Source organism: Grammomys surdaster, unplaced genomic scaffold (genome assembly GCF_004785775.1).
Source record: "Grammomys surdaster isolate TR1022 unplaced genomic scaffold, NIH_TR_1.0 125881, whole genome shotgun sequence".
Classification (NCBI taxonomy): Eukaryota; Metazoa; Chordata; class Mammalia; order Rodentia; family Muridae; genus Grammomys; species Grammomys surdaster.
The window spans coordinates 992,055-1,009,806 of record NW_021620706.1 but is presented as its reverse complement, the minus strand read 5'-3'; the positions used below and the strand labels follow the sequence as shown (position 1 = coordinate 1,009,806).

At 35.0% G+C, this 17,752-nt stretch overlaps 1 protein-coding gene across 1 annotated transcript in view; it reads right to left on the bottom strand.

Annotated features, from left to right (window-relative positions):
* Window positions 1–17,752, bottom strand: part of Dpyd (dihydropyrimidine dehydrogenase) — an 872,190-nt gene that overhangs the window by 678,069 nt on the left and 176,369 nt on the right. Inside the window, exon 4 of the mRNA XM_028752184.1 lies at window positions 14,738–14,825. Coding sequence (XP_028608017.1) covers window positions 14,738–14,825 — 88 coding nt within the window. The remainder of the gene's footprint in view (window positions 1–14,737; window positions 14,826–17,752) is intronic.

Sequence of the window (17,752 nt, the reverse complement as noted above, 5' to 3'; positions counted from 1 at the left end):
CCTGTCTTCCACATCAGCATCTACCTTTGGTGATTGCACATGGGATAGATACTCAGGTGGGGTGGTCTTGAGACGGCCCCTCCTTCAGTTTCTGTCCCTCACTTTGTCTCCATATTTGCTCCCTTGAGTATTTTGTTGCTCCTTCTAAGAAGGACCGAATCACCCTCACTTGGTCTTCCTTCTTTATGGGCTTCATGTGGCCTGTGAGTTGCATCTTGGGCATTGGGTTCCGAGGGGGTGGTGGGGGATGGGGTAAGGGGACAACATAGGAAATGTAAGTAAATCATCCAATAAAAAAAAAATAAATAAAATAAAATAAAATGCAACTTCCAAGGAATAAAAAAAAAAAAGATTTAAAAATAGAGCTGGGAAATTCCATGTACTCAACATTTCCTTTAATGTCAATAGCTAACATACTCATACCATATAACCAATTAACACATTATCTTCATTACAGACTGTATTTGAATTTCACTAGTTTTTTCCATCCCAGGTCAAATACTGACATAATGTCACATGATAATGTCTCTTGCTTTTCTCCCACATGAGACCCTTCCTTGTTGGCAAACTGTCTAAAAGGACATTGTTCCATTTGGCATGTTTCAAGAGGAGTGTCTCTAAGGGCATTTTTCATCCCACATGACAAATTTAGTGTCTCAAGGCTTAATTCAATATGGATAATTTGCTTTGCAAGATTTACTTGAGTTCAGCAGTTCCTACTCCTCCACTTGTGTGTATATACCATGTTAAATGAATAAACTCAGTTCTTATTCAAATAAAAAAAAAAAAAGAAATTGACATGCCATTCTTGTGGTATTTATGAGTTGCTAAACTCAAAACACACACAGACACATGCACGCACATGCTTATAAAATCATGCAAAGCTATTCATGCACAAACATAAACACACATATACATTGACACATGGACACACATATACACAGTTACACATAGATATAATTATGCATGAATGAATGCAAACATAGTTACAAAGGCACATATTCACACACATAATTACATACACAGAGATAGACAATGGAGATATTCCTTGATTTGAGTTCTATCACGGAAAAGCCATTCAATTGGGGAAATAAATAATGACATATATATTCCTCATTTTAGGACTTAAGAAAAAAGAAAATTATGATTATTCTGATTATGTCTTTTAAAAAGTTGACACAGATACAATGTTGCCCATTAAACAAATTTAATAGAAGTAAGCCAGCTCTTCACTCTCTTTATAGATTTTTTCTTCCCCAAAAGCTTTTGTAAATGTTAATTCCTTGAGTTTTTTTTACTTTAACATCTATAAAAGGAAACCCACATGATGCAAAAGAACAAGAAAGTAAAAGGAAACGCTATTGATGATGATCTAAAAACAACTATCCATTGAAAATCCGTGTGAATTGGCACAAACATATGCAAATTGGCACACAATACTTTGTATAGAGTATCTAATCAAAGCAGGAAAGTCACTTCTGTTCCTTACATTTCTTGAAACTTGTTTACTTTTAACAAATAATGAGCACAATAACTTATAATTTCAACCCTGAATTAGTGGCACCAACTCAATAGACATGCAGATGAAACCAATGCAATAATTATTTGATGTGTGAGCTATCTCTTATGAGAGACAAAGAACTTACATCATTACTATGCTTTTCCTTTACTTAAACAGAATAACACTTCATTAATACCCAAATCCATCTTCAGGAATATGCGTGTGTGTCAGAAAGTGTGAGTTCATGTGTTTGGGAACATACATGTGTATAAAGGATAGCAGTAAACCTTGAGTAGCCTTGCTCAAGTATTATCTATCATGATTTTTGAGATAAGGCCTCACAAGACCAGGAGCTTGAGAATCTGACTGTCTCCAATTCACTAGGAAAGGAATTTCAAGGGTATGTACTAACCCTAATATGTGATTCTTGGATTCAACCGGGGACCTCATGCTTTTTCATCAGTAAGAATTTTACCACCTCAGCAAAATTCACAGTGCAGATTGACCTTTTTCCCACTTTATAATGAACACCCTTATAGAGTCAAAGGGGAGGGAGAAAAGGGAAGATGTTGGATAGGGGGATGAAGGAGTAACCTGGAAGTGGAATATTATTTGAGATATAAACAAATGGAATGATTAATAAAAAATAAAATAAAAATTAACCAAAATAATAAAAAACCCTACATTCTTTTTCTTTTTTTCGGGGTGGGGGGCAAATCTAAAAGAGATTTTATTATTGATTAGCAAAAAAAAATCCAAATTGGTCTCAATATTATTATGTTATTAGAATTTAGTTTTTAATTTATTCTTATGCATTACTATCGAAAGAGGGTAGAGAGAAGGAGACAGAGGCAAGGGAAGGAGAGAGAGGGGAGGATGAAGGAAGGGACTATGCCTAGCATAGCACACCTGTGGAGATCAGAGGACAACTATGTGGAGTTGGTTCTCTGTTTTTACCTTTATATAGGTTCCAGAGGGTCAAATCAGGTCCCTAGGCTTGCAGAATACCCCTCCTTACCAACTGAGTCACCTAACTGGCACATAGAATTAGAAAAGGCCTCAATTGTGTGTTTGAGATATCTGAATTGTATTGAGATCAAGAACTTACAGACCTCTTGCACATTTATAACCATACAAGTCTTTATACAGAGAAATGATTGTGAGAAAAGCAACTTCCAACTGACTTGGTCAACCACACAGGTCATTTACAAGTTTGTTTGTTTATTTATTTATTTATTTATTTATTTTTATGATTCTACATGTATCAACAGATGCTTAGAAATAATTCTGGACAACATAAATTCTTGACTGTTTGGTCACCCTCAAGAATACAATTATAATTGAAAAATACCTTTCTAATCTGTGAGTGGAAAAACTTTCCCCTCTAAACAATAAATAATTATTGGAATGGAAGACAATTTAGTAATGGAAAAGAAAACTTGAGAAGAATTTCTACATATGCTGTGTCATCTTAACTTTGTGTAACAGCTTTTCAATGATTTTTCTATAAAACTATTTGTAAATATATATTTATGGTGCACATATTTTTCTTTAATTTTACTTTTCTCAAGGTTCTAAACCATATATTTTACCATGATTATAACTTGTCAACTATAACACTAAGAAAAAATATACACTACTATTTATTTTTAATGTAGACTAAATCCATTATGAAAAAAATACAAAAAATAGTAAAGTACTCCAGAATTTTTAATGGTGAACTTACATAAGTAATGAAAATGTATGTGGCAAGAATGAAAACTCACATTATGCAAAACAATAATAAAAAATACATTTTATAAGACATTTAGAAAAGTACAATTTTATATTCTCTGTGGTTAAAACCATTAAAAGGAAAATGAGGTGCATAAATGCTTTATATTACATACACCATCAATTTTGTAAAACAATTTACCATAACTCTTTACTTAAATTACTTCAAAGGCATAAGGTCAGTTTATATACCAACATACCCAAACTAAGATAAACATATAATGAAACTGTAAGTTTTTTTGTTTTTTTGTTTTTTTGTTTGTTTTTCGAGATAGGGTTTCTCTGTGTAGCCCTGGCTATCCTGGAACTCACTCTATAGACCAGGCTGGCCTCGAACTCAGAAATCTGCCTGCCTCTGCCTCCCAAGTGCTGGGAGAAAATGTAAGATTTAATGATCATTATAGATAAGAAAAAATGGTACAATACTCCAAGTGCAATTTATAAATATTTTAAAATTAGTAAGAATTCTAAAAGTATCACTGATAAATTAAATACTGTGTAACCTACTAGTGAATAAGACTGCTCTCTCCTGAGAAATTAGTGAAATGTAAAGATTAACATCTTCCTTTAATAATTTACATTTAAAAGTGAATTTCCATTGACTATTACACTACAATCTCAATTCTCTTTCTTGGTTATTCTTTCACAATTTATTTTATCATATGTGGATGTATGAATGCCTGCATGCTGGCTAGTTTTATGTCAACTTGATAATACTTAGACATCTAAGAGGAGGACACCACAATTGAGAAAAAAACCTTGATAAGATTGGGCTGTAAGCCAATTTATAGGGTATTTTTTAAATTAATGATTGATGGGAAATGTTTCAGCTCATTGCATGGGTAAGCCACTGCTGGACTCGAGGTTGTGAGTGTGATAAGAAAGCAGGCAAAGCAAGCCATGATGAGCAAGTCAGTAAGCAGCACTCTTCTATGACCTCTACTTTAGCTCCTGCTTTCAGGTTCCTGCATTGTTTGAGTTCGTGTCCTGAGGTCCTTCCATGATGAACCGTGGTGTTGAAACACAAGCCAAATAAGCCCCTTCCCTCACCATGTTGCTTTTAGTCATGATAATTCATAACAGCAATAGTAACACTAACTAAGGAAGCCTTCATGTTAGTATATTCACTGTGATGGCCAGTGCAACAGAGGCATAAGAGGACATTGGATATTCAGGAAACTGGAGTTACAGGATATTTAACAAAGTCTAATACAAGAGTAACAGATGCTATTATACAATGAGGTAGTACATTCTGTTTCTTAAGACAACATCTGTAGCTCATACTGGCTTTGAAGTGACCAAGACCCTTTTTCCTCAGCTTCTGTAGTGTTAGAATTGAAGCATGAGTTACCATGCTTGCTGTACAGGTTTAATTTTTACTAGAGTATTTTTCAGGTCAATGAATTAAACCACACACTATGTCAAGTTGAAAAAGAATTATGCCTTACATGTAATTATGTTGCTGTTTAAAGTACGTGGAAATACACACACATACACACACACACACTCACACTCACACACTCAGAGAGAGAGAGACAGAGAGAGAGAGAGAGAGAGAGAGAGAGAGATTGAATATATTAGATTGGTTTTCTAGTATTTTTAAGTAGAAGCCCAGAAGCTCTGAATATATCACTACAAATAGTCTCACATTCTGAAGAACGTCATCCAAAACTCTAAAGCTCACTCATCCATGGGACCAAATATCCCATTTCACAATTAATTCAGAATACACCGAATAACAAAGCTTAGCAGATGAAAGAATAAAAGGGGGGTACACCTGAATTTTGTTGTCACAGTTGCTTGGGTGTTGCTTAGATTTTTTTAAATGTAAATGAGGTAAATTATTTTATTATTCCTCAATGACAAATGTTAATGGCAAAATTATCCTTCAAGTATAAGAAAATGATCAACTAATCTCACTTCAAGTAATCTAATCTGAGACACTATTTAGAACACCAACTGTTGTGCCTACTCATGTGCACAGTGTGCACTGCATGCATATATATGCACCATGTGTGCAGATGTGTTCACATATTCAGTGGGTGCCATGAGCTAGTAAGTATTCTAAATACTATATGTGATTATTTTAATCATCACATATAACACATACCTGGTGATTTAAGGAATTATAACTAGACTGTAATTTCACACCACTATTTTCTTCCATGTTTCAAAAATGTCAGACCATTTTTGAGGGTTGGCTCTTTATTGCCAAGAACATGAGATATTTCTTAAGTGACAGTATGCTGTGATATGTACGACAGTGTGTTATTATACAGTGGGTACAAATAGATTTCTCAAAAATGTTCTCCATCCCAAGCACATTAATTTAAACCTACCACTGCTTTCAAAAATATAATTAGTATTGATTGTAATAATTTATTTAAATTTCTTCAATTTATCAAAATACTTTTCTTAAAACTAACCCCAAATATACTTAACATGAAGTTCACTGTATAATGCATTTACCCAACACTTAAGATATTAATAGTACTTATACAAATCTTGTTGTGATAGCAGTATGTTCTTTCTTCAGCCCTTTATATTTTAATACTAAATTACAAAGAATATGTTATTCCTGCAGTTTATGTAGTATATATCAGACAGAAGCACACTGCATATACATTCTGTAAAGTTATTTTACACTATAAAACAGATATACAATTAGTAAAGAATCATTTACCCTTGCCTGAATCTAAATAAGCTTTTAAAACAACATGATGATTCATTATGTCAGTTAAATGCAATTTCCCTTTGGCCTAGCTTATAGTTTGTTCTTTTTAACTTCTTAATATTAAAAATCTTAAGTCATCTGCTATGTGTTTCTTAATATAGGATTCCCTTTGTCCAGGGACTTCTAAAGGATAAAATGTAACACTAACTTAATTTACTCTGGCATATCGTTATTGTTACTCAGTTTTGAAAATAATTAAAACACATTTTTAAAGGCTATTTTTTACCTTAGTCTCTTGATTGTATCATGTTGTTTTTTGTTGTTTTCGTTTTGTTTTCATGCAGAACTGGATTAAGGGGCTGGAGGAAGGACTCAAGGGCTACAACAGACACTGCTCTTGTAGAAGACTTTAATTTATAGTATCCACAGGGGTGAGTTCACAGCTGCCTTCAGGAAAATGCAATGCTCTCTTCAGATTTCACTGGCTACTGCTCTTACATGCATATACACACAAAGTTATACACAAATGAACATAATTTAAAACTTTGTTATTAACAGATAGGCTTAAGGTATACAATAAAAATTACTGTTTTACTTAAACTGAATTATTAGAAGTTACCATGTGGCTTGTAGCTTGTTATTTATATTTGACCAAAGCTTTCTTTAAGTAACAGAGTATCTGAAACTTAAACACTCAGCTAATGAACAAATTCTGAAGAAAAGCATAAATTATACTAACCCTGGTCAGAAGTAAAATGTTATCATTGACAATCTCAAAACAATAAGTCACAAGACAAAACGGGATAGATTAGGTAAGCACCCATTGGTACTGCCTATCAATAGGCAGTGGTCCATTGATATTCTAAACACAACATAAAATGATGAAAGATTTGAAAAATTATATTGTACTCTTTCATTTTTAAAATTAGTACAATTATTATTCTATGATATCAGATCCAATGTGTGGAATTTATATATTAAACAAATCAATCTTATAATATTCTGTTAACAACTTTATTATTGTTTTTTATATTATTATGTCCAGCTAAAGTGTGCATACATTTTATTAATCATTTTAAATCAGGATTTTTATTATATGTGATTACGACTATTTTTTAAAATTCATTTTGGATTTACAAGGGCACTTGTCTATGTAAAGAAAATATAGACTATTCTGTAAATGAATGCACTATCAGGAAATTTGATATAGTTAATCACATTCTATGTAGCATTGTAATTAAAACAGTTACTCCCCTATGGTAGAATGATAGAGAAATATACAGATAGAAAGGCAGACAGACATATAGACAATAGAAGTTGGGAAGTTAAAGACATCTAAATAAAAACAGACTTAAGTATGTGCTGATAGGGACCAGAAACTATAGCGAAGCGAAAGACAGGAAAAAATTCTTGAACTATAAGAAGATTGCCAAAAGACTGGACAATATACACATTGAAATCCAAAAGAAGATTAAATCCATTACATTTTATTTTGAAATCTCTTTCTTAATTGTACTTTGTTATTTGATTATAAGTTATATATTATAAAATATATATGTTCATTGTAAAAGTAAACTAATAAAGATATTTACAAGGAAAATCTTTAAAATTTCACTTTCTCAGTGCTGTGAATGAAATCCCCATCAAAATTTCAACTCAACTTAACTCTTCTCTTCGCAGAAATAGAAAGTGAAATTCCCAACTTCATCTGGAATAACTAAAACCCAAGACAGCAAAAACAATTCTCAACAATAATAGAACTTCTCTGGGAATCACCATCCTTGACCTCAAGCTGTACTACAGAGCAATAGTGATAAAAAAAAACTCATGGTATTGGTACAGAGACATACAGGTAGATCAATGGAATAGAATTGAAGACCAAGAAATAAACACACACCCCTATGGTCACTTGATCTTTGACAAAGAAGCCAAAACCATACAGTGGAAAAAAAGACAGCATTTTCAACAAATGGTGTTTGTCTAACTGGCAGTCTGCATGTAAAAGAATGCAAATTGATCCATTTTTATCTGCTTGTACAAGGCTCAAGTCCAAGTGGGTCAAGGAACTCCACATAAAACCAGATACACTTAATCTAATAGAAGAGAAAGTGGAAAAGAGGGTTGAACACATTGGCGTACTGGGAAAATTTTTAAACATAACACCAATATCTCAGGATCTAAGATCAATGATTGACAAATGGGACCTCATGAAACTGAAAAACTTCTGTAAGGCAAAGGACATTGTCAATAGGACAAAACTGCAACCTACAGATTGGGAAAAGATCTTTACAAACCCTACATCCCATAGAGAGAAAATATTCAATATATGAAGAACTCAAGAAATTAGACTCCAGAAAACCAAATAACCCAATTAAAAATAGGGTACAGAGCTAAACAAAGATTTCTCAACTGAGGAATCTTGAATGGCCAAGAAGCACCTAAAGAAATGTTCAACAGTTTTAGTCATCAGGGAAATGTAAATCAAACTACCCTGAGATTCCACCTTACACCAATCAAAATGGCTAAGATCAAAAACTGAGGAGACAGCATATGCAGGCTAGGATGTAGAGAAAGAACATGTCTCCATTGCTGGAGAGATTGTAAGCTGGTACAACCACTTTGGAAATTAATCTGGCTGTTCTTCAGAAAATTGTTAAAAGCTCTACCTGAAGATCCAGCTATACCACTCCTGGAAATATACCCAAAAGATGTTCCAACATATAACAAGGACATGTGCTCCATTATTTATGATAGCTAGAAGCTGGAAACAACCCAGATATCCCTCAAAGGAAAAATGGATATAGAGAATTTGATACATTTGCTCATGAAATACTACACAGCTTTTAAAAATGACTTCACAAGATTTGTAGGCAAATAGATCGAAGTAGAAAATATCATCCTGAGTGAGGTAACCCAGACCCAAAAGGACATACATGGTGTGTACTCATTGATAAGTGCATATTAGCCAAATAGCTCAGAATATTCACAATACAACTCAAAGACCATATGAAGCTTAACAAGAATGAAGGCGAAAGTTTGAATGCTTCAAACCCACTTACAAGAGGAAACAAAATATTCACATAATCTTGAGAGGCATTGGGAGGGAGACACCTGGATTGGAGAAAGGAGGGGAAGAAAAAACCGTGGAAAGAGAGAAGACTGAAGGAGCTGAAGGGGTTTGCAGCCCCATAGGGAGACATGAAATAGCAACAATACCAACCAACCAGAGCTCCCAAGGTCTAAGCCACCAGCCTGGGAGCACATAGGAAGGGATCCATGGCTCCAATTGTGTATGTAAGGGAGGACAGCCTTGTCGGGCATAGGTGGGAGAGGAGATTCTTGGTCCCATGAAGGCTGGACGCCCAGTGTGGGGGAATTCGAGGGTAGGGAGGTGGGAGTGCGAGGGGTGGGGGTGGGGGGCACACCCTCATAGACCCCCCCGGCGGGGGCCCCGGATAGGGGGTTCCTGGGCGGAGAGTAACGGGGTAAGGAAATAACATCAGAAATGTAAACAAAATATCCAATAAAAAATAAATTTAAAAATCCAGAGGGCCAGAAGAATAAATGGAAGCAAGTAGCAGCAGGGAGTGTAGAACTTGAGGAACCACTGGAAAGTCCCAAATGCCACGGAAGAGAGAGGCTCCCTGGACCCAATAGGGATAACTTTGGCCAAAATACCCAACAGCAGGGAAGCAGAACTGGAAGAGACCACCTCCAGTAGATAGACACGGCCCCCAGAGGAGGAATGGGGCCACCCAGCAATCTAAAAAGTTTTAACCCAGAATTGTCCCTGTCTAAAGGAACTGTAGGGACAAAAATGGACCAGAAGCTGAAGGAAATGTCATCCAAAAACCACACCAACTTGGAATCCATCCCATGTGCAGACAACAAACCCCTACACTATTGCTAATGCCAAGATGTGATTTCAGAAAGGAGCCTGGAATGGCTGTCCTCTGAGAGGTTCTGCCAACACCTGACTAAGACAGATGCAGATACAGTCAGCTATTGGACTAAGCCTGGTGAACCCAATGGAAGAATTAGGGGAAAGGCTGAAGGAGCTGGGAGGATTGCAGCCCCATAGGAAGAACAACAGTATCAACCAACCAGACCTTCTAGAGCTCCCAGGAACTAAACCACCAACCAAAGATTATACATGGTAGGTCCATGGCTTCTGCTACATATGTAGTAATGGAATGCCTCATCTGGCATCAGTGAAAGGGAAAGCACTTGGTCCTGTTACAACTTGATGCCCAAGAGAAGGTGGATGCTAGAGGAGTGGGAGTGTGTGGATGAGGTGCCTCTTAGAGGCAAAGGGAAGGGTGAAAAGTGGGGGGTTCAAGGAGGGGAGACCTGAGGGAAGGAGGAAAATACTTGAAATATAAACAAAATTTTTAATAAAAATAAAAAGATTAACACCAATGACTATTAATTCTGAGATAAATGTATGATTTCTTGTTTAGAAACTTTTAAAATTTTTACTAAAATACAGTTTTTAATATATATATATATATATATACATATATACATATATATGTATATATATATTTATATTTGCTTAATCCTCAGATTATTCTGGGTTTAAAAAATACTAACAGCAAGAAATGCATTTTGTGGTGCTTCAAGAAAACTAATGATGAAACTACTTCTCATCCAAAGCAATACAAAGCATTTTATAGAAACATGCATTAATAAGAGGCTTTACAAAAGTTTCGTCACAGGTTCAAATAAAAAGCAGAATAAAAAGTATATCATTACGTATTCAAGTAATGGACAGACAAAACAGATGGTATAAACAGACTATTAGCAGCTCTGGAGAGAGGAAGTCAGAGTAGGAAAGTAAATATTTTACCTATAGTTGGTACAGTATAGTTTGAAAAATCAAATAAACATTGACACATTATTAATAAGTTTAAAAGAAATCTCAGAAATCTTAGATGCCCAGTATTTGGCAGGTCACCTACTGTTGCACCTGGCACAAGAGTTTAGAGATACTGACATAAACATACTCAGAATTGTAGACAATTGAGAATTAACATAGATAACTCTCTGTTTTGTTATACATATAACATACATAATATAATTTTTATTATATATATTACACAATTTTGTTATATATACATATGTAATATATATTATATAAATGTTGTTATTTTAAAATATTTGCTCTGTGTGTGTGTGTGTGTGTGTATGTGTGTATTTTTTTGTGTGTATATATATTGCTTTCTTGAAAATGTCTTTCATTTGCTGGCTGATTAAGCTTCTTTCAATGTCCAGTAAACAAAATATTTATATATTTAAAATTACTGAGTGACAAATTGTAGATTTCTGTTTTATATAGAAATGGGGGAAATCCTAATGGCTGACCATGTATTCAGATATTACTTTCTAGGCAACAAGGAGCAGCTGGTAATTTTTGACTAAAGAAGTAATACAACTACAGCTTTAGTTTGCATTAATTACTCCAGAAAAGATAATCAACGTGTCGTTTGTGAGAGCATGAACCACTTTGCAGTTGAAAATGAAATGCAAACGCAGAAGATGATGCCCTTCCCTCACTCATCTCTGTGGTTGTACATGACACAGATGTCAAGCATATGCACACGAATACCAAGAGAACGTTTTTCCAGAAATAGAAGTATTACTTTTAATAGTAATTGCCAGTAAATTTTCTGTGTGTCTCTGAGTTCTATGTAAGTTGCCTCACAACTCTAGTATGCCAATAACTCTATTAGAAAGATGAGACTTTCCTAATTTGCATGTTTGTGTGTGTGTGTGTATCTGCATGCACATGTTTATGTATGTGCAGACAGGTGTGTGGATGCCACAGCTTGCTTGCTGAAAGCCAAAGGCCAATCTTTGGTCTGAGTCTTGACTTTCTACATTGTTTGCTACAGAGGCCCTTTTTATCTCCCTCTAAATAAACCAGACTAACTGCCCAAGAACCCCAATGGCTCTCCAACTATGTTTTGACTCCCATCTCACTGTAGGAATACTGGAAGTACAGATGGACTTTATTTCATCCACCTTTCTGTGTGATCTTGGATCCAAACTCAGGTCCTCACGCTTGGACAACAAGCACATTACTCACTGAACTGACTCTCAGCCACAAAAAAAGTGATTTTTACCTTATACTGAATCATTCTGGGAATTTTTTATCTCACGGCATCATTAAATTTGTCAGTAATTAGTAACTACATAAGTCAACAAAAATTTGCAGAGGAGGAGGGAGAAATCAATATTTTATCATTAAACACAATGGTTTCATAGAGAACAAATTACTTCTATTCAAAATACAGGATCATGAAATGAATACTTTAGCAGACCTTTTCCCCACTATGTTTATAGATTGTTTTCATGTACTCTTACATAAAGTAGAGCTTCTCAAAAGGAAAACTATCCAGAAATATAGCCCAGTATTCACAGTTTGAGGACGGGTACTTCCAATTGAGAGAAACAATTGCATACAAAAGGCCTGTGCTAGAGAAACAGAGGATCTGGCTGTTGAGGGACAATAGAGCCGAGTGTAGCATTCGAAACCAGAGTTGTAATCCAGTTTGTAAGAAAAAAAAGAATTGAGGTATTGGTATGAACTCCAGTGAAAAACATAAGCCCTAACACAATACAACACCAGTGATACCTTTTTCCCAAAGAGGCACAAGGATCACTAAGTCAGGGGATTCAATTACCCTCTCACCGTATGATGAACCTCACTCCTGTGTTGAAGTCCTCTGGCAGAGCCAAGTGGACTAGCCTACACTGTATAATCAATATATATCTAAACCCTTCAAGATTTGAAGAAAATAATTTTTTGAGCTTTCATAATTGTTATAAGTGATTCCTCAGGGATACATCAAAAATAACAGTCATTTAATAGCTTGATTAAGGGTAAATCTTGAAAATTTAAATGAATATGTAAATATGTTTGAATAAACACCAGTATTCAGATAAATTAAAAAAGTGGAAAGAGGTTTGGGTTTGTTGTTGTTGTTGCTGTTGTGTTTGTTACTGTTATTGTTTAATATTTACTTGTATTTTATGTCATAAGTGTATTTTGCCTATATGTTTGTATCTGTACCTCATGTATGTCCCAGACCTGCCCAATTCAGAAAAGTATGACAGATAACCTGGAACTAGAATTATACGTGGTTCTGAGCTATAATTTTGATCCAGGAAAGTTAATGTTAGTCCTCTACAAATGCAATAAATACTCTTAACCACTGAGTTCCAGCCACAAATGGAAAGAGTTTTAACAACAACAAAATAGGAAATGATGCACATATTTCTAAGACGGGATATAAACCCTTTGAAGAATGCCATTATTCTTTTTTTGTCATTGTTCCTGTCAATCTATGTAGATCTTAAGTGAGTAGAATGAGTATCCCATTAAATTACCATAGACACAACTAGTGTGGGGCAGAACAGAGACAATTTAGTTAACATGATTTTCCAGACTGATGGCCATCAACCAATCCCCTTATTTCTGATATGAGTACTGTTAGTTCTGGTATTTGTTTTAAAAAGAATATTTTAGGCTCCAAACTTTGTTTGATAAGATCCCTTTTTAAATGAAGACGATTTGATGTATATTCCACATGATATTATTTCATAAGTAAAGCAAAGTTCTCACATTTATGAATATTTTGGATACTATGACACTTAAAATTAGACCCCTTTCCAGAATAATTTTTAAAAAATGCAATCCAGATTTTGAGTCGCTAAGGGATTAAGACCAATCATGTAGGATGTTATTCATGATTTTTTACCACTTCCTTTCTTCATCAGATATTGTGTCTGTTTACTAAGGCTAAATAACACTTCTCCAAGAAAACATGTTCACAACACTTCATTTTATACATGTTGAATGCACAATTCTCCTGGCTTACATGGAATGCAGCATCAATCAAAATGAACTACAATTAAGTATTTTTAAAAATGTGTTTCCGGTTATCTTTCATTATATAATATTAAGATGACTATGAAGATGATGATGATAATAATGACAATGACATGGTATTGCAAGAGGATCTTCATGTTCAGCAATGACATTAATTAATATTATTTAACTAATTAATTAATGACAGTAATTAATATTAGTAATAAGAATAGAACCCCTTCTACAAGGCTTGAGAGATTGAGCAAAAGGAACAGTAATTTCAAATCAATAACATAGGACATATATATGAAATATTCACTTTGCAACAACTTTGGAAAACAGATGCCATTATTTCTATCATAGAAGAAAGTGACAAGGTAAATCATTTCCACTGGATTAATATCAAGCAGCCAATCTAAAATTTCAACATTTCAAATCTTACTAAATATAACCATGAAGGCTAATGTCATGCCCTACAACCTGCTGATTAACTCAAAACATCTGTAGTGCTTTTATCAATTCTTTGAAAATTTCATGCATGTATACATTGTGTTTGATCATATTCACTTTCTATCCCTCTCAATTCCTTAATCACTTTCAGAACTACAACATCCCACTGCCAACTTCATGTCTTGTTTTCTTTAAAGGTCTAATCTATATTCTGTCCTGTCTATAACCTCACAGGTATATGACCATCCACTAGAACCTAGTTGACCAATGGTCAATGTCTTAAAGAATACTGACTCTCCTTCTGACAGAAACCATCTACTAGCTTCTTGACTAAGGGTGGCTCCTTGAGATCCACTCTCACGATGAAATGTTGACTGACTTTATCTTGTGCAGGTCTTAAACAGGAAACTACATCTGCTGTGAGTTCATGAGTACAATGGTTTCTGTCCATGATCTCTAAGCTCACCTTGTTGGCGATACTTGTGATGAATGACTTAATGTCAAGGGATGTGGGACAACTCTTCTGGCAGGGAGCATCTGCACATTTCAAGCATCTAGGGAAGAGAATGAATATGTTAACATAATTATAAAGAAAATGATATCATTTTTAATTTGTTATCTTATACAAATTTAGAGTTAATATTTAATAAGCACAACTAAAATTTAAACTTTCAAGCCTGCATTTTTTAAACTGAGTAAGTAAATTTCTGTCTTCTAAGTTTTTATGCCTCTTGAAATATGTGGAATAGTGGCCTTCTGGTATTTAATATCCTGTCCTCTCAGAGCTGTTCCTAGTTCTTAAAGGTACATTCTGGAGATTCATCAATCACTCTCTTATGGAATCTTAAACTTTTTGACCAACCAATATACTGCTTACTATACACAATATTTTCAGACAAAGCTTGTATGTCTTATAGACCACAAATTTTATGCAAATGCAAAAGAGATCTTACAACTTGACAGATCTAGTATCTTTATTTTCCTTTCATTATGAATTTTCTGCTGTTCTGGATTTTCCTTCCTCTCTCTTTCCTCTCTTACTCTTATTTCTCCAGTGACTTTCAGTGTATAGTCCACTCACAGAACAAGTGAGTTCTGTAGCAACTGTTTCAAGAATAGGCCAGATGCATGCCTTTTGAGAATAAAGTATTTACAGCCCCGAACTACCTTCCACTTAAGGGAAAGAAATAAAGTCAAAGTCTCCTTGCAAGTGGCAGGCCTCATATAATTAGAGGTGAGTGAGGGGCTTGGAGATGCAAACACCTAGCATGGAACACTACTCCACAGCAATCTACTGTCCACCCAAATGCACTTCCCTCACTTCCCAATTTTAACTCAGAATATTCTTCATGGGGAAAAAACTACAAACATTCCTGGAGGTTAGTTTACCTAAGACCGTTTAGGAAGCTGATAGAAGCTTCTGGTATGTACAAGTTACTGGTCTCTGAAGTGATATCAATGACTACATCGTGAGATAAATAATGCCACAATACTATTGTGGAACTGATACAGATGCAAACACTGCACCATTCGTCATTTGTATGTGTCAGTGTGTGTGTGCTTGTGTGTGTGTGTGTATGAGAGAGAGAGAGAGAGAGAGAGAGAGAGAGAGAGAGAGAGAGTAAGAGAGAAAGAGAGAGAGAGTTTTGCACATGTTCATTTACTCACTCATTTAATAAACATTTACTGACACCTTGTGTGATAGATTGAGGTTGTTCACCACATATGTTAGGACTATGGTCTTCAGAGAGATGGTGCTGGAAGTACTCTAAAACCTTCAGCAAACAGATTCTACTGGGAAGATAAATCATTATGGTACTGGTATCAAAAAGAATTGATGAATTCATGTCAGTTCTTGTAGGAGGATCCATATAAAAGAACAAGCCTGGATCTTTCCTTGCTTCTCTATGAGTATCTTTATTGACATATGGTATCTCTCACATGTAGGATCCCTTATAAGGCTCATATGATAACCTCCTTCATGTGATGGGCTTTTAACTTCCAAAATGGTGAACTAAATTAATGTCTTTACTTCACATGTAATGTGGTTTTAGTTATTTTATACAGTTACATAAATGAACAGAAAACATGGAGAACACAAACATGGGGGTCCTAATATATAGCTAAAAGAAATTGCAGAAATATAAAGAACACTGTAGGTTTCAACAGGATAAATGTAAGATATAGCAAAATACAACCTAGTAAGAGAGTTTATGGGTGGTTAGTAATACTTGATTCACATTCGGAAAAGATTTGCTGAGTTAAATAATACTTAATGCAGACCTGAAGGTTGGGTGGATGTCAAGGAATAAAATGTATATTGGATTGTAAACATAGGAAAAGAAAAAAGTGATTCCAGATTAAAAAAGGTATATGGCAAGGTTTGAAGAGGAAAGACTATGTCAGGGAAGATAACATAATGAGATTTAGTACAATCTAAAGTAAGAGAGGGTGGAAAAAGACATTACACTGGAGGTGCAGCTTCAGAGAGTATACTAATGTCACATGTGTTCGGAGACCAGAATTCTGTAAAAATTTGTCTAAAACTGAATCCAGCATTACTCACTGACATGGGAACAAAACCCCTCATTTTTATCCACTTTCAAGTGTAAAGACCTGAGTTCATTTCTTTCAAAGAAACAATAGCTGTCTCCCTGTCATTCCTATGTATGGCCATCCTCTTCATTGTGTGAAGCAATTTCTCAGAACCTAATTAATATCTTGTTTTTAAATCTGGTCTCTTTTCTATGGCTTATGCCCTTAGCCTTCTCTCTAAATTAAAATTTTCACAATGCATACTGAAGGCTTTTCATAATCAATTGTCGTCTGTGAAATGCACTCATTAAACCTCTCCCCTGTCATTGCTCTGAATGCCATTGTGAGATTCACATCTGCCATTGTGTTGGATTCCCATCTTCTCATACTTATGCATTCAGGATGCTATTTTTCCCATAAAACACTTTCTCTGAGAACAACAGTAACAGTAATAAAAATAATTCCTTAAAAGTACATCCTACAAAATACATCACAAAGTCATGGAACAAGAATATAAGGTTTAACCAATGTTGTCCTTGAACCTGAAGCAAGGTAATACGGTATGAGGAATGCTGTGTAGATAAATAGGGTGGTCATTAATAGTGTTGTGAAAGGCTTTCTACCAAGTAGCAATGCAACACAAGTGAAAATACTAGCAAAACAACAAAGTTCTCTAAAACTTTGTCACCTTATATATTTCACAGACAGTTTAAAAATACTTGTCATTTTATAATTAGTTAAGATCTATATTCATATGTATGCTAAACACATACACACACACATTTAAAAAAAAGGAAGACAGGAAGAGATGAAGGCAGGTAGGCAGGCAGGTAAGAAGGACAGAGGAAGGAAGGGAGGGAAAAAGGGAGGGAGGGAGGGAGGGAGGGAGGGAGGGAGGGGGGAGGGAGAGGGAGGGGGAGGGGGAGGGAGAGGGAGGGAGGGGGAG